The sequence below is a fragment of the Rhinopithecus roxellana genome, chromosome 12 (assembly GCF_007565055.1).
Source record: "Rhinopithecus roxellana isolate Shanxi Qingling chromosome 12, ASM756505v1, whole genome shotgun sequence".
Classification (NCBI taxonomy): domain Eukaryota; kingdom Metazoa; phylum Chordata; class Mammalia; order Primates; family Cercopithecidae; genus Rhinopithecus; species Rhinopithecus roxellana.
Genome location: NC_044560.1, coordinates 56172749 through 56193991, shown reverse-complemented (window position 1 = coordinate 56193991; position 21243 = coordinate 56172749). Strand labels below are relative to the sequence as shown.

Genomic DNA, 21243 nt, shown 5'->3' with positions numbered 1-21243 from the left:
AACTGCTGCGCTCGAGCAATATTCCTGCCTCAGCCTCTCAAAGTTCTGGCATTACAGGTGTTAGCCATTGTGCCCTTTTCACTTCCTGTATGATGATCTTTGAAGCACAAAAGTTTTTAATTTTGATGAAGTTTAATAGATATACATTGGTATCATATCTAAGAAACTTTACTAATCTAAAGCCTGAACTTTTTATACCTATGTTTTCTTCTAAGAGAAGCAATCTTAGCTCTTATATTTAGGACCTTGATCTATTTTGAGGTAATTTTTCTACATGGTGTGAAGGACTCTGTCTTTATTCTTTTGTATGTTGATGTCCAGTAGTCCCAGCATCCTTTGTTGAAAAGCCTGTTCTTTTTTTGTTTTTGAGATGGAGTCTCACTCTGTCACACGATCTCAGCTCACTGCAAGCTCCACCTCCCATATTCATGCCATTATCCTGCCTCAGCCTCCTGAGTAGCTGAGACCACAGGCGTCTGCCACCACGCCTGGCTATTTTTTTTGTATTTTTAGTAGAGATGGGGTTTCACTGTGTTAACCAGGATGGTCTCGATCTCCTGACCTCATAATCTGCCCGCCTTGGCCTCCCAAAGTGCTGGGATTGCAGGCATGAGCCACTGCTCCCGGCCAAAAAGCAAGCCCATTCAGTTATCCTGGCACTCTTGTCAGTATCAGTTGACCATGAATGTAAGAGTTTATTTCTGAACTCTGAATTCTAGTTCATTGATCTGTGTGTCCTTATGCTGGTGCCATACAGTTTTGATTACTATAGTAATCACAGTCTTTCAACTTTGTTTTTCTTTTCCAAGATTGTTTTGGTTATTCTAGGTGTTGCATTTCCATATGCATCTTAGCATAAGCTTGTCTTTTTTGTTTGTTTTATGAGATGGCGTTTCGCTCTTGTTGCCCAGGCTAGAGTGCAATGGCATGATCTTGGCTCACTGCAACCTCTGCTTCTCAGGTTAAGCGATTTTTCTGCCTCAGCCTCCCAAGTAACTGGGATTACAGGCATGTGCCACCACGCCTGGCTAATTTTGTATTAGTATTTAGTAGAGACGGGGTTTCTCCATGTTGGTCAGTCTGGTCTCCAACTCCCAACCTCAGGTGATCCACCCGCCTCGGCCTCCCAGAGTGCTGGGATTACAGGCATGAGCCACCACACCCGCCCTTGTTTGTTTTTTGGGACAGAGCCTCGCTCTATCACCCAGGCTGGAGTGCAGTGGCATAACCTCGGCTCACTGCAGCTTCCGCCTCTCAGGTTCAAGTGATTCTCCTCCCTCAGCCTCCTGAGTAGCTGGAATTACTAGACATCCACCACCATGCCTGGCTAATTTTTGTATTTTTAGTGGAGATGGGGTTTCGCCACGTTGACCAGGCTGATCTCGAATTCCTGGCCTCAAGTGATCCTCCCACCTCAGCCCTACCCTATTTTTAAAAAATAGCTCTCTCAGCTTCGTACTCATGTCTGAACAGCATATTGTGATGCTTTAGTTGGTTTCGTGCTTCCTAAGCTCTGAGGTTTTCCATTCACCATCCCCGACTGATTAGAACACCCTGCTATGTGCTTACTTAGTACCCAGTGTGTCTTCTGTTTTAGTACTAAAGGGACTGTATGTAAATGTTTGTTTCAGTGTTTCTCTTCTATTGCTTCTTGAGAGCATGGATCACAGATTGTATTCCACTGCCTTACACAGTGTCTAGCATATGATAGACACTAAAGAAATCCTTGTGGAATGAGTAAATGAATGTTTTTGTTCTCTGCTTTTCAGGAAACTAACTTGTTGGTTTTTGTGTTTCCTTTATATTTTTCCCTGGGCTACAAGGAGGAGGCATCTCCCTATTCCCTGCTTGATATCTGCTTGAATTTCTTGACTACTCACCTTGAGAAGTTCTGTTCAGCCAGACAAGATGGAACATTGTGTCTGCAGGAACCTGGAGTATTCCCACAGGAGGTGGCTGATCGACTGCTTCGGACCATGGCTTTTCATGGTAAAAAAATAAACAGAGGAAACAAAAATTATGTGCCGTTAATTGGATTGGATTTTGAAGTGCTACAGTAGCCATTTAATTATTTTCTTAGAAATAACCGAGAAGGCCAAATGAGCCTGATTCCAGGACTATGAATTCATTTATTTTTAACTATCTTGCCTCTTACTGTGTAATTTAGAATAAACATTTTTTTTTTCTTTTTTTGTCTTGACAGGGTCTCACTCTGTCACCCAGGCTGGAGTGCAGTGGTACAAACATGACTCACTGTAGCCTCAACCTCCTGGGCCCAAGTGATCCTCCCAGCTCAGCCGCCCGTGTAGCTGGGAACACAGGCTTGTGCCACCACACCTGGCTAATTTCAACATTTTTCATTTCTAATGGGGCAAACCTTGTTTTTTTTTTTTTTTTTTTTTTTTAATTTTTTAAGAAACGGTCTTGTTCTGTTGCCCAGGCTGGAGTGCAGGGGCACAAAACTCCTGGGTTCATGTGATCCTCCTGATTCAGCCTCCTGAGTAGCTGGGACTACAGCTTGGCTAATTTTTTTATTTTTATTTTTGTAGGGATAAGGTCTCACTCTGTTGCCAAGGCTGGCCTCAAACTCCCTGCCTCAAGCAGTCTTCCAACCTTGGCCTCCCAAAGTACTGGGATTATAGGCATGAGCCACCATGCACAGCTGAGAAGTCATGTCAGAAATAACTCCTATAACTTGTAACCATTTAGAGGTTTGCCAGTATAAAATATCTTACATCGGGCCAGGCGTGGTGGCTCATGCCTGTAATCCCAGCACTTTGGGAGGCCGAGGCAGGTGGATCACCTGAGGTCAGGAGTTCGAGACCAGCCTGGCCAAGATGGTGAAACCCCATCTCTACTAAAATATAAAAATTAGCTGGATGTGGCAATACATGCCTATAATCCCAGCTACTCGGGAGGCTGAGACAGGAGAATCATTGGAACCCAGGAGGCAGAGGTCGCAGTGAGCCGAGATCATACCACTGCACTCCAGTTGGGGCGACAGAACGAGACTCTGTCTCAAAACAAACAAACAAACACAAAAAAACCCTTGTATCTTCTTTTGACAGTGGGAGAATTATTACTGTTATGGAAAAACTAATTTCTGATTTTGACCTTTGAGATGGGAAATCGCAGCCAATTTAGTACTTTGGTTTTCAAAAACCAATTCTGAAAATCAATTGGGAAGTTCTTATCTGTATAGTTTTGCTTATGTATGGAGTATTTTTGTTACTTCAAGTTTTAATTTGAAAGAGATGGCCGGGCGCGGTGGCTTAAGCCTGTAATCCCAACACTTTGGGAGGCCGAGACGGGCGGATCACGAGGTCAGGAGATCGAGACCATCCTGGCTAACATGGTGAAACCCCGTCTCTACTAAAAATACAAAAAACTAGCCGGGCGAGGTGGTGGGCGCCTGTAGTCCCAGCTACTCCGGAGGTTGAGGCAGGAGAATGGCATAAACCCGGGAGGCGGAGCTTGCAGTGAGCTGAGATCCGGCCATTGCACTCCAGCCTGGGCGACAGAGCAAGACTCCGTCTCAAAAAAAAAAAAGAAAGGGAAATACCTTGGCCGGGCGCGGTGGCTCACACCTGTAATCCCAGCACTTTGGGAAGCCGAGGTGGGTGGATCACGAGGTCAGGAGTTCGGGACCAGCCTGACCAACATGGTGAAACCCCATCTCTACTGAAAATACAAAAATTAGCCGGGTGTGGTGGTGCACACCTGTAGTCCCAGCTACTCGGGAGGGTGAGGCAGGAGAATCGCTTGAACCCAGGAGGTGGAGGTTGCAGTGAGCAGAGATTGTGCCACTGCACTCCATCCTGGGCGACAGAGTGAGACTCTGTCTCAAACAAACAAACAAACAAACAAAAAAACCGAAAAACAAAACAAAAAAAACAAAGATACACCTTCATATCTTTATAGTTGGTAAATTCATAAGTATGGAATATGATTTGTCAACAGCTATAGAATGGAATGAAAATTTGGCAATAATAATAGCTGTCTTTTATTGAATGCCTATGTGCCAAGCATTTTACATACATTTTCATGGAATTTTCGCAAAAACTCTGTAAGGGAGCTATTATCATCCCCATTTACATACAGATAAACTGAGATTGAGAAGTAACTTGCCGAGGGTCAAACTGCAAGTAAATAGTGGAGTCCTAATTCATGTGCAAGTCTGTCCAACTTTAAATATATGCTCATCCCACTGTGCCACACAGCCTTCCTACACCTGTATTGGAGGTATCCCTCCTCCTGGATGCCAGATAGTGGTTTATACTTTTGCTGTGACTTTATATATATAAAACTATTAAGTATAAGTGCCAATAATGTGTTCCAAGGAAGAGTAGGATGAAATGAGGCTGTAACTGAGGCATTTTGGGATAATTTAGGAAAGAAGAAGACCTCTACACTCCTTGTTTTTCATGAAGTTCCTCATGCCTGCAGTCTCTCTGAATTTTTCCAACCTGTCATAAGAACTAGGGTAAATTTTTGTATTATATATGTTAAAGTTAAAAGTCCCTTACACAGCTGCACAACCATTAAGAGATTGTGCCAGTGCTAGCATTTCTTTCTAATCTCAATTTAATGATTATGCTTAGTATATTATTGTTGTTATTATTATTATTATTATTATTTGAGATGGAGTCTTGCTGTGTCGCCCAGGCTGGAGTGCGGTGGCGCAATCTCAGCTCACTGCAGCCTCCACCCACTGAGTTCAAGCGATTCTCCTGCCTCAACCTTCTGAGTAGCCGGTACTACGGGCGCCTACCACCACACCCAGCTAATTTTTGTATTTTTAGTAGAGACAGGGTTTCACCATGTTGGTCAGGTTGATCTTAAACTCCTGACCTCCAGTGATCCACCTACCTTGGCCCTCCAAAGTGCTGGGATTACAGGCATGAGCCACCGCACCCGGCCAGTGCTCAGTATGTTAAATTTAAACAAGAAAACTTATCTTGTAAATCAAAAGAACAAATGCTAAGGCCTTAACTTTGCCAGATTCAGTTATCCTTTGGAAATGTAACTACTGATAGCTAATAGTAGTAGCTAATATTTACTGAATGCTTATTATTATATGTCAGGCACTATAGTGAATGCTTTATATGAATAAGATAATAGGAGTGGGTTTTAAGCAAGTCTAACTAAATACTTGTCCTCAGAGTAATGTCTTGGAGAGGCTACATGCTTGAAATGTATTTTCTATCTCTTCTTTTCAAACTGCCTTCAGATAAGGAAACTGAGGGTCAGAAAAATAACTTGTTGCCCCTAATTGTGTTACCTCAGTGTGATTACCTGTTTTATTCATCAAGAAGGGTTCTGAATTATTTAATCTCTTTATACAAATCATATCCATCTTTAGTCAAGATTTGATACTACTGAGAATATGCAAAAGAACATGTTGCCAGTTCTTGTCTCAATTTGTAAAAGTTGCTTTATACATTTTTCTTTGTGTTTGAAAATATTCATACTGAGAAAAAAGTTGTTCGATTGATACTTTTATTTTTTATTTATTACTGTTATTATTTTTTTCTTGAGACAGAGTCTCGCTCTGTCACCCAGGCTGGAGTGCAGTGGCACAATCTCGGCTCACTGCAACCCCTGCTTCCCAGGTTCAAGCAGTTCTCATGCCTCAGCCTCTGGAGTAGCTGGGGTTACAGGCATGTGCCACTACACCTGGCTAATTTTTGTATTTTTTTTTTTAGTAGAGATGGGATTTCACCATGTTCACTAGGCTGGTCCTAAACTCCTGACCTCAAGTGATCTACCACCTAGTCCTTCCAAAGTGCTGGGATTACAGGAGTGAGCCACCGCTCCCAGCCTTGTGGATACTTTTAAAATTGGTAATATCAGCCGAGGGCAGTGGCTCACACCTGTAATCCGAGTACTTTGGGAGGCCAAGGCAAGCGGATCACCTGAGGTCAGGAGTTTGAGACCAGCCTGGCCAACATGGCAAAACCCTGTCTGTACTAAAAATACAAAAATTAGCCCGGTGTGGTGGTGGGCGCCTGTAATCCCAGCTACTCGGGAGGCTGAGGCAGGGAGAATTGCTTGAACACGGAGGTGGAGGTTGCAGTGAGCCAAGATTGTGCCATTGCACTCCAGCCTGGGCGACAGGGTGAGATGGTATCACAAAAAAACAAAACAACAAAAACAAAAAACTGGTAATATCGTACTGTTTCTAATAGCATATTGATTCTAGAAAATGTTTAACATATACATTTAAAATTTTTTACTTCTTTACTCAATTCAAAGGATTAATGATATTAGTAGCAGTCTTTTTTGCGTGTGCTAAAAAATTTTCTATTTCTTCTTTTATTTTTTGTAGAGACAGGGTCTTGTCATGTTCCCCAGGCTGGTCTTGAACTACTGGTCTCAAGTTAGCCTCCTGCCTCAGGCTTCCAAAGTACTGAGATTACAGGCATGAACCAACATGCCCGGCCTACTTTTTTTTTTGAAATGGAATCTCACTCTGTCGCTCAGGCTGGAATGCAGTGGTGCAGTCTCGGCTCACTGCAATCTCTGCCTCCTGGGTTCAGTTGATCCTCCTAGCTCAGCCTCCCACGTAGCTGGGACTATAGGTGCCTGACACCACGCCCAGCTAATTTGTGTATTTTTAGTAGAGACAGGGTTTCACCATGTTGGCCAGGCTGGTCTCGAACTCCTGACGTCAAATGATCCACCTGCCTTGGTCTCCCAAAGTGCTGGGATTACAGGCGTGAACCACTGTGCCTGGCCCTGGCCTGTTTTTAAATTGACATAAAATAATTGTACATATTTATGGGATATGTAATGATGCTTCAATACATATAATGTATAGTGATAAGATTGGAGTAATTAGCATACTCATCATCTCAAACATTTGTATTGGAAATATTCACTATCATTCCTTCTAGCTATTTGAAACTAAGAATTATTGTTAACTGTAGTCATCCTACAGTGTGTAGAACACTAGAACTGACTCCTCCTGTCTAGCTGTAATTATGTATCCTTTAATCAATCTCTGCCTGTCCTCCTCTTCCCTCTATAAGTCACCAGCCTCTACTAACCTGTTCTACTTTTACTTCTGTGAGATCACTGTTTTTAGCTTTCACATATGAGTGAGAACATGCCATGTTTAACTTTATGCTCCTGGCTTATTTCACTTAAAATAATGTCCTCCAGTTCCATCCATGTTACTGTGAATGACAGGATTTCATTCTTTTTGATGGCTATATGGTATTCCATTATGTATATACACCACATGTTCTTCATTCATTCATCTGTTATTGGACACATAGATTGATTCTGCATCTTGCTATTGTGAATAGTGCTGCAGTAAACACAGGGGGTACAGATGTCTCTTTGATATTCTGATTTCCTTTCTTCTGAATAAATGTCAAGTAGTGGGATTGCTGGATATGGTAGTTCTATTTGTAGTTTTTTGAGGAAACTTCATACTGCTTTCCATAGAGGCTGTACTAGTTTACATTCCCACCAACAATGTCTAAGAGTTCTCTTTCTACATCCAGTATTTGTTACTTTTTGTCTTTTGTTAATAGCCATCCTGAGGTGATATAATACCTCATTGTCATTTTGATTTGCATTTCCTTGATGATTAGTGATGTTGAGCATTTCTTTATAAAATTTGTTGGCCATTTGTATGTCTTCTTTTGACAAATATCTATTCAGGTCATTTGCCCACTTTTAAATTGGATTGTTTATTTTTCTGTTGAGATGTTTGAGTTTCTTATATATTCTGGCTATTAATCCTCTGTGAGATAAATAGTCTACAGATATTTTCTCCCATTCTGTAGGTTGTCTTTCCACTCTGTTGATTGTTTCCTTTGCTGTGCTGTGCAGAAGCTTTTAGCTTGATACAGTCCCATTTGTCTATGTTTGTTTTTGTTGCCTGTGCTTTTTTTTTTTTTTTTTTTTTTTGACAGGGTCTCACTCTGTTACACAGGCTGGAGTACAGTGGTGTGATCATGGTGCACTGCAGCCTTAACTCCCCAGGCTCAAGCAATCCTCCTGCTTCAGCCTCCCAATTAGCTGAGACTATAGGCATGTACCACCATGCCCAAGTAATTTTTTAAATTTTTTGTAGAGGCAGGGTCTTACCATGGTTCCCAAGCTGGTCTTGAACTCTTGAACTCAAGTGATCCTCCTGCCTTGGCCTCCCAAAGTGCTAGAATTACAGGCATGAGCCACCATGCCTGGCCTGTGCTTTTGAGGTCTTGTTCATAAAGTCTTCTCAGATGAATGTCCTGAAATGTTTCCACTATATTTTATTTTTTTCATTTGTTTGTTTTTTTGAGACGAGTTTTGCTGTTATCACCCAGGCTGGAGTGCAGTGGCACCATCTCAGCTCACTACAGCCTCCGCCTCCCAGGTTCAAGCGATTCTCCTGCCTCAGCCTCCCAAATAGCTGGGAGTTACAGGTGCCCTCCACCACGTCCAGCTAATTTTTGTATTTTTAGTAGAGACAGGGTTTCCCCATGTTGGTCAGGCTGATCTTGAACTCCTGACCTCAGGTGATCTGCCCACCTTGGCCTCCCAAAGTGCTGGGATTACAGGTGTGAGCCACCGTGCCTGGCCCTCTGCTGTATTTTCTTCTAGTAGTTTTATAGTTTTGGGTCTTACATTTAGGTCTGATTGATTTTGAGTTGGTTTTTGTAAAAGTGAGAGACTGGGGGGTCTATTTCATTCTTTTGCCTGTGGATATCCAGCCTTCCCAGCACCATTTATTGAACAGACTATTCTTTTCCCAGTCAGTGTCATTGGTGCCTTTGTCAAAAATCAGTTGATCATAGATATGTGAATTAATTTCTATGGTTTCTCTTCTGTTTCTGTGTGGTCTATGTGTTTATTTTTATGTTGGTACTTTGCTGTTTTGGTTACTATAGCTTTATATTATATTTTGAAGTCTGGTAGTATGATGCCTGCAGGTTTATTCCTTTTGCACAGGATTGCTTGGGCTATTCAGGGTCTTTTGTGGTTCCATACAAATTTTAAGATATTTTTTCTATTTCTGGGAAGAATGTCATTGGTATATTGATAGGAATTGCATTGAATCTGTAGATTGCTTTAAGTAGTAGGTATAAAAGCAGTTTTTAAAATAATTATTTTTTATTTTAAGAGACAGGGTCTCGCTTTGTTACCCAGGCTGGAGTGCTGTGGTGTAATCTTGGCTACTTTTAAATTTTTTTTTGGAGAGACAGGGTCTCACTGCATTGTCCAGGATGGTCTCGAACTGCTGGGCTCAAGCAATCCTCCTGCCTCAGCCACCCGAAGTACTAGGATTACAGTTTTGAACCACTGTGCTCAGCCAGTAGCAGTCTTAATTAAAATAAATCTGATGCTAGAGTTTTACTTATCGGAGTCTGTGATTCTCTTGTCATAGTCTTTTCTCATTGCATCTGTGTCTGCATGCTAAAGATTTTCCAGGAAAGGTGGGCATAAGAGCTAGAAATCAGAGTGAGAATTTTGCCATCTAATGATAATGTTTCTGGGTCATACTGTCAATATAATCTAAATTTATACATCTTGACATATTCAGCCTTCTGGTTTGGGATAAAACTGAAAATCTGAAACATTATGAATTGCTTCCTTGGCTAGCCAAATAGACTTTCTAGGTGACTGAAAGTTTACGCTCCCAGACTAGCACCCCACTTACTTGTAGATCACATTGCTGGTCACTTCAACTGTCTGTCCTAAATCAGAAAGAAAGAAAAAATGCTTTGGGGCACAATCCTTGTATTTATGCATCTGTATTTTACTCCTTGAAAGAAGCCCTTGAGTTATCATTTAGAGCATGTTGATTCTTTATTATTATTATTATTTTTGGGATGGAGTCTTGCTCTGTTGCTAGGCTAGAGTACAGTGGCACTATTTCGGCTTACTGCAACCTCCACCTCCCAGGTTCAAGTGATTCTCCTGCCTCAGCCTCTTGAGTAACTGGAATTACAGGCATGCACCACCATGCCTGGATAATTTTTTTTTTTTTCTTTGTATTTTTAGTAGAGACAGGGTTTCACCATGTTGACCAGGCTGGTCTCAAACTCATGACCTCAGGTGATCCACCTGCCTCAGCCTTTCAAAGTGCTGGGATTATAGGTGTGATTTACCATGCCCAGCCAAGATATTTTTAAAATAAGAAAAGAGCATGAGATCTAGAAATCAGTCCTAGGTCTGATTCCTGGTTCCAACATTAATTTGCTATTTGACCCTGGACAAGTGACTCTGCAAGTCTAAGATTCCTCATCTGTAAAATGTTGATAATTATAACTCCCTCACAGGGATTACTGTGAATATTTAAATAAGACAATGAGCACAACATGAATCTTTGCTTTCGTGGAGCATACAGTCCAGTGGGAGACACAATTAGGAAGTGAACATATAGAATTACAGCTTGTGCTAGATTCTCTGAGGGAGAAAGAACACTGTTTTCTTAAGAAGAGTAATAAAGGAAGGGAGGTGTTAACTTGGATGATCGGAGCTTCTAAGGTGGTGATACTAGACTGAGACCTGAATGACAAGGAGGCAAGTCAGTAATAGAAAGGTGGGCCCCTCGGCACTGCCCAGGAATTCTGGAGTATTTCCCCAGTTAACTAGTGTTCCTAACAGTAGTTTCAGGTATTCTTTGCTCTTCTCAGACTTTCCACCATTTATCTTGGTAAGAAAATTGAAGCCATCCATCATAAAATTCCCTTAACTCCATGTAAACCACTGCTTCCAATTTTTCTGAGTGGTCTTTTTTTTTTTTTTTTAAATAGAGATGGAGTTGCACTATGTTGGCCAGGTTGGTCTTGAACCCCTGGCCTCAAGGAGTCCTCCTGCCTTGGCCTCCCAAAGTGCTAGGATTCTAGGCGTGAGCCACTGTACCCAGCCTTTTTTTTTTTTTAATTAAAAAAATTATTTTTTGAGACAAGGTCTCATTCTGTTTCCCAGGCTGGAGTGTAGTGGCATGATCATAGCTCACTGCAGCCTTAAACTCTTGGACTCAAGCAATCCTCCTGCCTCAGCCTCCTGAGTAGCTGAGACCACAGGTGCATGCCACCATCTGACTAATTTTTAAAAATTTATAATAGAGATGATGTCTTTCTGTGTTGTGCAGGCTGGTCTTGAACCCCTGGGCTCAAAACAGTCCTCCCACCTCAACCTCCCAATTACAGGAATGAGCCACCACACTCAGTTTTTTTTTTTTTTTTTTTTGAGACGGAGTCTGGCTCTGCCGCCCAGGCTAGAGTGCAGTGGCCGGATCTCAGCTAACTGCAAGCCCCGCCTCCTGGGTTTACGCCATACTCTTGCCTCAGCCTCCCAAGTAGCTGGGACTACAGGCGCCCGCCTCGTCGCCCGGCTAGTTTTTTGTAGTTTTTAGTAGAGACGGGGTTTCACCGTACTTAGCCAGGATGGTCTCGATCTCCTGACCTCGTGATCCACCCGTCTCGGCCTCCCAAAGTGCTGGGATTACAGGCTTGAGCCACCGCGCCCGGCCTTTTTTTTTTTTTTTTTTTAACCCGCAGTCAGGGTCTTACTCAGTCCCTCAAGGTGGAGTGCAATCATAGCTCGCTATAATCTCAAACTCCTGGGCTCGAGCGATCCTTCCACCTCAGCCTCCTGAGTAGCTAGGACTACAGGTATGCACTACCATGCCTGACCAATTAAAATATTTTGTTGTTGGGATGGAGTCTTGCAATGTTGCCCAGGCTGGTCTCAAACTCCTGGCCTCTTGTCTCATCCTCCTAGAGTACTGGGATTATAAGCATGAGCCACTGTGCCTGCTCATTATTTCTTTAAGTAGTTTTTCAACCCCACTCTCTTTCTCCTGTCCTTGAGATATTCCAGTGATGCAAATATAGCTTTAGGTTTTTGGTTTCGGTTTTTTTCCCATTCTGTTCTTGTTATTTAAATTATTTATATTGTTTTATCTTCTAGTTCACTGATCTTTTTTCTCTGCTCTCTATTTTACTGTTGACCCCAAGCATTATTATATTTTTCACTTCTAAAATTTTTTTTTTTTTTTTGAGATGGAGTCTCGCTCTGTGGCCCAGACTGGAGTGCAGTGGCGCAATCTCGGCTCACTGCACGCTCCGCCTCCCGGGTTCATGCCATTCTTCTGCCTCAGCCTCCTGAGTAGCTGGTACTACAGGCGCCCGCCACCACGCCCGGCTAATTTTTTATATTTTTAGTAGAGACGGGGTTTCACTGTGTTAGCCAGGATGGTCTCGATCTCCTTACCTTGTGATCTGCCCACCTCAGCCTCCCAAAGTGCTGGGATTACAGGTGTGAGCCACTGCGCCCAGCCCACTTCTAAAATTTCTATTTGATTCTTCTTTATATCTTCTCTTGCCTTGCTGAGATTTTCTGTTATTCATTTTTTTCTTCTTTTCTTTTCTTTTTTTTTTTTTTTTTGAGACGGAGATCTTGCTCTGTCGCCCAGGCTGGAGTGCAGTGGCACGATCTCGGCTCACTGCAATGCTCGCCTCCCAGGTTCAAGTCATTCTTTTGCCCCAGCCTCCCAAGTAGCTGGGACTACAGGCATGTGCCACCATGCCCAGCTAATTTTTGTATTTTTAGTAGAGATGGGGTTTCACCATGTTGGTCAGGCTGGTCTCGAACTCCTGACCTCATGGTCCGCCTGCCTTGGCCTCCCAGAGTGCCACTGCGCCTGGCCTGTTACTCATTTTTTTCAAGCATTTTTGTTTACTTTTGAAAATTTAATTGCATTTTATTATGGCTCCTTTAAAATCGTTGTTAAATAATTTTAACATTTCTGTTACCTTACTGTCGGCATATATTGATTATCTCTTTTTCAGTTTGAAGTCTTACTGGTTCTTAGTGTGATTCAGAGTAATTTTTTGTTGAAACCAGGACATTTTAGGTGATATGAGACTTTTCTGTTTTAGTTTGAATCTCTGATGTCACTCCAGCAGTGGAAGGCAGGAGCACTGCTTTGTTACTGCCAGATTGGGGTTAATGTTCTTTTTAAAAAATTTTACAGGCCGAGCGCAGTGGCTCAAGCCTGTAATCCTAGGACTTTGGGAGGCCGAGGTGGGTTGATCACAAGGTCAGGAGATCGAGACCATCCTGGCTAACTTGGTGAAACCCCGTCTCTACTAAAAATACAAAAAATTAGCCGGGCGTGGTGGCAGGCGCCTGTAGTCCCAGCTACTTGGGAGGCTGAGGCAGGAGAATGGGGTAAACCCGGGAGGCGGAGCTTGCAGTGGGCTGAGATCGGGCCACTGCACTCCAGCTTGGGCGACAGAGCTAGACTCCATCTCAAAAAAATAAAAAATTAGTTTATTTATTTTATGTTATGTTATTTTATTTTATGTTTTTATTTTGTTATTTTACTTTGTTATGTTTTATTTTGTTATTTTGTTATTGTATGTTATTTTATTTTATGTTATTTTATTTTGTTTTATTTTTTTGTTGTGTTTTTTGTTATTATTTTGTTATTTTGTTATGTTATTGTATGTTATTTTATGTTATGTTTTATGTTATGTTATTGTATTTTATATTTTGTTATGTTATGTTACTTTTTTAAATTTTATTTTATTTTTTATTTATTTTTTTATTTTTTTGAGATGGAGTCTCGCTCTGTTGCCCAGGCTAGAGTGCAGTGGCCTGATCTGGGCTCACTGCAAGCTCCGCCTCCCGGGTTTATGCCGTTCTCCTGCCTCAGCCTCCCATGTAGCTGGGACTATAGGTGCCTGCCACCTCACCCGGCTAGTTTTTTTTTTGTATTTTTAGTAGAGACGGGGTTTCACAGTGTTAGCCAGGATGGTCTCGATCTCCTGACCTCGTGATCCGCCCGTCTCGGCCTCCCAAAGTGCTGGGATTACAGGCTTGAGCCACCGCGCCCGGCCTATGTTACGTTATGTTATGTTTGAGATGGAGTTTTTTGTTGCCCAGGCTGGAGTGCAATGGTGCGATCTGGGCTCATCGCAACCTCCGCCTCCAGGTTCATGCCATTCTCCTGCTTCAGCCCCCATAGTAGCTGGGATTACAGGTGTGCACCACCATGCCCGACTAATTTTTTGTTTGAGACGGAGTCTTGCTCTGTCACCAGGCTGGAGTGCAGTAGCACGATCTCAGCTCACTGCAACCTCCGTCTCCTGGGATCAAGTGATTCCCCTGCCTCAGCCTCCCAAGTAGCTGGGATTACAAGGCACGCACCACCAGGCCTGGCTAATTTTTTGTGTTTTACTGGAGATAGTGTTTCACCATGTTGGCCGAGATGGTCTCGATCTCCTGACCTCGTGATGTTCCCCCCTCAGCTTCCCAAAGTGCTGGGATTATAGGCATGAGCCACCATGCCCAGCCAGATTAGGGTTAATGTTCTTTCTGGGCCGGGCACGGTGGCTCATGCCTGTAATCCCAGCACTTTGGGAGGCCAAGGGGGGTGGATCACAAGGTCAGGAGATTGAGACCATCCTGGCCAACATGGTGAAACCCAGTGTCTACTAAAAATACAAATATTAGCTGGGCGTGGTTGTGGGCGCCTGTAATCCCAGCTACTCAGGAGGCAGGAGAATCGTCTGAACTCAGGGGGTGGAGGTTGCAGTGAGCCCAGATCAGTGCCATTGCTCTCCAGCCTGGGTCACAGGGCAAGACTCCGTCTCAAAAAAAAAAAAAAAAGTAATTTCTGGTTCCCCACTTAGCTTCTCTTAACACCCAACGTGCAAGGCTATGCAGAGGATGGAATTCTGACTCTCCACTAGGACTCTACTGATTACTTCCCTAGCTGAAAGGGGTATGGGTATGTCATTTCTGCTTCCCAGTTGGCCTCTACTGACACCATGTTGGGAGGAGGTGGCCTCATTAATGTTGGGCAGTTGTGGAAGTCCTGACTTTCCACTAGAATTCCTATAGAGAACTTCATCACTGCTTGCTTCACAGATGGTATCTACTGACATCATGATGTGAGATAGTTCTTACTACCCAGCAGGAGTAAAAGTCCTTGGTCTCTACTCAGACTTCTCTAACACCTCCCCTGTGGGCAGATTGGGGGAAGTAATTATAGCCTTGCAGGGGTAGAAATCTAGGCCCCTATTGGCATTTGCTGGCATGGGTGGGGCCGCAGTTTTTTCTGTCCTGTTTGGCTGAAGTAGAGCAGTTACTATCTACTAGCTGTTTGCTGTCTTACTGGTTGCTCCTTTCCTGGTACATTGGCTAGAGTGAGTAGATTTTGGGGGAGCTTTTTTGTCTGTGCCCATTGACGTTTCCAGGCTGCTGGCTCCTTCAACTTTAGATCTGGGATATATGACCAGAAAAAAACCAGGAACTTTACTGCGTTATTCCATGGGTCCCAAGGTCCCTAGCTGATCTGCTTTCATCTCTTCACCATTCAGAGTGATCTAGCTCCAGGTCACCTTCAGCCTCATTTCTTCTCTCCCATTTGCATGCTTATATCCCCAGAAATGCACCGCATCTTATGACTCTAGTTGTTTATGTTCAAGCAATATAGAAAGAACTACTTGCCATTTCCTAACCCTGTGATATGCTTTCACATCTTTAAGACTTTGCTTATGTTGTATATTCTTTTTTTAATATACGTAACCTTCTTTCTCTCTCTTTTTTTTTTTTTTTTTGAGATGAAGTCTCACTCTGTCGCCCAGGCTGGAGTGCAGTGGCACAATCTCGGCTCACTGCAGCCTCCACCTCCCAAGTTCATAGTGATTCTCTGCCTCAGCCTCCCAAGAAGCTGGTATTACAGGCGTGCACCACCACACCCGTTTAATTTTTGCATTTTTAGTAGAAATGAGGTTTTGCCATGTTGGCTAGACTGGTCTTGAGTTCCTGGCCTCATATGATCCATCCGCATTGGCCTCCTAAAATGCTGGGATTACAGGCATGAGCCACTGCACCTGGCCTCCTAACCTTCTTTCGCTATCTTTGAATTCTTCCAGCATCTTCAAAGGCCTTACTCAAAGATCACCTCTCCCATCAAATCTTTTCCAGATCTCCATTGGTGATAGTTTACTTCCTTTTCTTTGTTTTTGTGGTACTTATACTTGACATTGGTATACCAAATATCTCATTTTGTTATGGCTGTTTGTGTCTTTTTTACTCCATGGGATTATGAATCCTTTGATTATAGGGGCATATCTTGTTTTTCTTTGTATCTACAACATTTAGGATACTTGACATATAATAATTGTTTAATAAACTGTTTGCTGAATGGACCCCACCATGAAATTTACTCCCCTGAAATAGAGTTCAGGTAATTTGAAAGGCTGTCTCTAGAACCACAGTGTTTAATAGAAATATAATTTTAAATTTACCGGTGGCCACATACAAAAATAAAAATAAAAAGAAACAAGTGAAACTAGTTTTAATTATTTTTATTTAACCCAATATATTAAAAAATGATCATTTCAACCTGTAGTCAATATAAAAAATTGATATACTTTACATTATTTTGTTGTATTAAATCGTCACAATCTGGTGTATATTTTATACTTGTAGCTGACCTCACGTTGTACCACCTGCTTTTCAAGTGCTCTCCAGCTATGTGTAGCTAGTGACTATGTATTAGACAGCGCAGCTCTAAAATATAATGAAGTTCTTAATATGTAATTAGGCATTTTTGTCCACTTGGGCAGGTTTTGCAAAGGCCTTTCTTGATTTTAACTGTGTAACTGTAATTAAGTCTGCAAAATTCATTAGAGAGTAGTGCTCCCTTTTAAACATACCTCAGTTCTAATTTAAGGATGACTGGCTGGCAGCCTAGCTACATTTTGAGTATGGGCCAGCTAAAGTGCCACCTTAGAGTTCCTCTCTTGACTTCAGGCTATTTATTTACCTGTCCTCAATTGCTCGTTCACCCCAGACTGTTCTTAGACTACCTTTTTCTGGCATGATTGTTACTTCTTTCACAGTCAATGTTGTTTAGTTGATATGTGATATTGTTGATGTGGCTCCAAAGTATCATATGCTTGTGACACTGTGGTAGACAGGTATATCTCGAAAGCACTTCGAGGAGGTTACTGGGTTGACTTCATTTACATTCATCTGCCAGGGAGGGGCTATAACTACTAGTTTGTTTTTGTTGTTGTTGTTGTTGTTTTTTTAAGAGGCAGGGTCTCACTCTGTCACCCAGGCTGGAGTGCAGTGATGCAATCACAACTCACTATAACCACGAACTCCTGGGCTCAAGTGATCCTTCCATCTCAGCCTTCCTAGTAGCTGGGACTATAGGCATGCACCACTATGCCCAACTCGTTTTCAGTTATTTTGTAGAGATGGGGTCTCGCTATGTTTCCCAGGCCTAGATCACTTTAATAAGGTTTGAGATCTGGCTAGTGGTTTATTAATGAATTACAAGGCATTAAGTGCATGCTAAATATATTATATGTATATATATTTGTGTGTATAATAATATGTTAAGGGAATTTTAAGGATAGGCTAGAAATGTATTGGTAACAAATCAAATACCTTAACACAAGGTTTATACCTCACTTGTGGTACATAACTCTGCAAGTCCATAGAGAATTCTGCTTCGTGGTTACCCTAGGGTCCAAACTGATGGAGGGTTCCTCCTCATAAAACTATGCTCTCTAGAACGTGAAGGCTCCTCATTTGTCATAGCAGGAAAAGACAGCATGGAAAATCATGCACTGGCTCTCAGGTGCTTCAGCATACAGTCCATTGGCCAGAACTAGGCACATGGCTCCAGCTAACTCCAGGGATGGGCTGGGAAATGTAGTTGTCTGTTTGGTAAGATAAGAACCAGATGTTAGTGGATATCAGTAATGTCTGCCACAGTCCTGATTCTGCCACTTGCTGGCCCTGTGATCTTGGAAAGCTACTCTCTGAGCCCCAGTTTACTCATCTACAGGTTGTAAACAATAATATTCTCACCTAAATGAATTGTGATTATGAGACAAGATACTGTTACATGGGAGCACTTTGGAAATGTAAAGTGTGATGGAAATTTTAGCTATTCTTTTTTTTTTTTTTTAATTTTTTTTTTTGAGATGGAGTCTCGCTATGTCGCCCAGGCTGGAGTGCAGTGGTGCCATCTCGGCTCACTACAAGCTCCGCCTCCCGGGTTTACGCCATTCTCCTGCCTCAGCCTCCCCAGTAGCTGGGACTACAGGCGCCCGCCACCACGCCCGGCTAATTTTTTGTATTTTTTTTTCAGGAGAGACGGGGTTTCACTGTGTTAGCCAGGATGGTCTCGATCTCCTGACCTCCTGATCCGCCCACCTCGGCCTCCCAAAGTGCTGGGATTACAGGCGTGAGCCACCACATCCGGCCTTTTTTTTTTTTTTTTTTTTTGATTTTAGCTATTCTTTAGCTGTTTTTTGAAGTTAAAGTGCTGCTTGTTTTTCCACAGGTCTACTGAATGATGGAACTGTGGGTATTTTTAGGGGCAACCAGATGCGCTTAAAGCGAGCCTGCATTCGCAAAGCAAAGATTTCTGCTGTTGCTTTCCGGAAAGCCTTCTGCCATCACAAGTTAGTGGAACTTGATGCCACAGGTGTGAATGCTGATATCACGATTACAGACATTATCAGTGGGCTTGGCAGTAACAAATGGATCCAGCAGAATCTCCAGTGCCTGGTGCTGAATTCATTAACTCTCTCCCTCGAGGATCCTTACGAGCGGTGCTTCAGCCGGCTTTCTGGCCTTCGAGCTTTAAGCATCACCAATGTTCTCTTTTACAATGAAGACCTGGCTGAAGTTGCCTCGTTGCCAAGATTAGAGAGCTTGGATATTTCTAACACCTCGATCACAGACATCACTGCTCTACTGGCCTGCAAAGACCGACTCAAGTCTCTAACCATGCACCACTTGAAATGTTTAAAAATGACAACCACCCAGATACTGGATGTAGTTCGGGAACTCAAACATCTGAATCATCTTGATATCTCAGATGATAAACAGTTTACATCAGACATAGCTCTTCGCTTACTGGAACAAAAAGACATCCTACCCAACCTTGTTTCTCTGGATGTTTCTGGGAGAAAGCACGTGACAGATAAAGCTGTTGAAGCCTTTATACAACAACGTCCAAGCATGCAGTTTGTAGGTTTGCTGGCTACTGATGCTGGTTACTCTGAATTCCTCACAGGCGAAGGACATTTGAAGGTTAGACTTTAAAAATGTGTTATTTTGTCAGGCTGACCAATATCTTAGTTGCATAAGACTCTGTTAAAGATTAATGTCTATAATATATGGAACATGTTCATGAAACAGGGCCTCATAGAGTTGAAAGGCTTAGAGTCCTAATTAAAATTTCAGCTTCATGACCCAGAACAAGCTATGATGTCACTTCGAGTTTTTATTTCCTTATTTGTAGAATACATGGTATTCTTACCTTGCAGAATTCTGAAGATTAATGATAATCTATGTAAAGTGCAAGTCACATAGTAGGTCCTGGATAAACATTAGGTTGTCTTATGGTGATAATGTTTAGATATTTTGAACCATTTACATACACTGTTTTTTTTTTTTTTTGTCGTTTGAGATAGAGTCTTGCTCTGTCACTGAGGGTGGAGTGCAGTGGTGCGATCTCAGCTCACTGCAAACTCTGCCTCCCAGGTTCACACCACTCTCCTGCCTCAGCCCTCTGAGTAGCTGGGACTACAGGTGCCTGCCACCACACCCGGCTAATTTTTTGTATTTTTAGTAGAGACAGGGTTTCACTGTGTTAGCCAGGATGGTCTTGATCTCCTGACCTTGTGATCTGCCCGCCTTGGCCTCCCAAAGTGCTGGGATTACAGGCATGAGTCACTGCGCCCAGCTACATATGCTGTTTTTAATGGATAACTTCGGAGAAGCTAGGGACACCCCTTGTTGAATTGATCTCACCTAGTGGGAGATCAAGTATTCTAAGGAGATCTCTACTGTAGAAATGGTAGAATTTTGCTTTTCCTAAGATTTCTCATGCCTAATGGTTTAAATTTAGTTTAACAAACATCAGTTGGATCTGATAGAGCTTGGGATTCAAAAATGAAAATGAGGCTGAGTGTGGTGGCTCACACCTGTAATCCCAACACTTTGGAGGTGGACAGGTCACTTGAGGTCAGGAGTTTGAGACCAGCTTGGCCAACATGGTGAAACCCCATCTCTACTAAAAATACAAAAATTAGCCAGGCATGGGCCGGGCGCAGTGGCTCAAGCCTGTAATCCCAGCACTTTGGGAGGCCGAGATGGGCGGATCACAAGATCAGGAGTTCGAGACCATCCTGGCGAACACGGTGAAACCCTGTCTCTACTAAAAAAAAATACAAAAAAGCTAGCCGGGCGAGGTGGCTGGCGCCTGTAGTCCCAGCTACTCGGGAGGCTGAGGCAGGAGAATGGCGTAAACCCGGGAGGCGGAGCTTGCAGTGAGCTGAGATCTGGCCACTGCACTCCAGCCCGGGTGACAGAGCGAGACTTCGTCTCAAAAAAAAAAAAAAATTAGCCAGGCATGGTGACATGTGCCTATAGTCCCAGCTACTCGGGAGCCTGAGGCAGGAGAATCTCTTGAACCCAGGAGGCAGAAGTTGCAGAGAGCCAAGATTGTGCCACTGCACTCAAGCCTGGGTGATAGAGTGAGACTCCATCTCAAAAAAAAAAAAGGAAAAAAGAAAATGATACAGGATCTGCCTCCGAGTAGCTTAACCTAATGGGAGTGGTGATTATATTATTACAAATACATTTTTATATTTATACCTATTTCCTTACATACTTTTATAGATATATGCTTTAAACCATAAATTTTTTCTTTTTTTTTTTTTTTGGAGATGGAATCTCGCTCTGTCACCCAGGCTGGAGTGCAATGGCATGATCTTGGCTCACTGCAACCTCCGCCTCCCAGGTTCAGGTGATTCTCCTGCCTCAGCCTCCCAAGTAGCTGGGACTACAGGCGCACACTGCCACACCCGGCTAAGTTTTTGTATTTTAGTAGAGACAGGGTTTCACCATGTTGCCAAGGCTAGTCTCGAACTCCTGAGCTCAGGCAGTTCACCTGCTTTGGCCTTCCAAAGTGCTAGGTTTATAGTCATGAGCCACCACTCCCGGCCTGGTTTCTCTGATAAATTGATGAATGAGTGGAGATCTTAAGGGTGAGTAGCTCAGTAGACAGTATTCCCAGCAGACAGAATAATATGTGCAAAGACTGTATTAGGAAGAGAGGTAAGACCCAGGCATCAGTATTTTTTAAAGCTTCAAGATGACTGCAGTGTCCAGCCAAACTCATGAATCACTGTTTTAAAATAACTTTTTTTTTTTTTTTTTTTCCAGAGGCAGGGTTTCGCCCTGTTACCC

General features: G+C 42.8%; 1 protein-coding gene across 3 annotated transcripts in view; it reads left to right on the top strand.

Moving 5' to 3' along the window:
* The window catches only part of ZYG11B (zyg-11 family member B, cell cycle regulator), a 118889-nt gene that overhangs the window by 28621 nt on the left and 69025 nt on the right, over positions 1-21243 (top strand). For all 3 annotated transcript variants that reach the window (XM_030912863.1, XM_010372150.2, XM_030912864.1), the window contains exons 2-3: positions 1824-1989; positions 18326-19080. In XM_030912863.1, coding sequence (XP_030768723.1) covers positions 1824-1989; positions 18326-19080 — 921 coding nt within the window. The remainder of the gene's footprint in view (positions 1-1823; positions 1990-18325; positions 19081-21243) is intronic.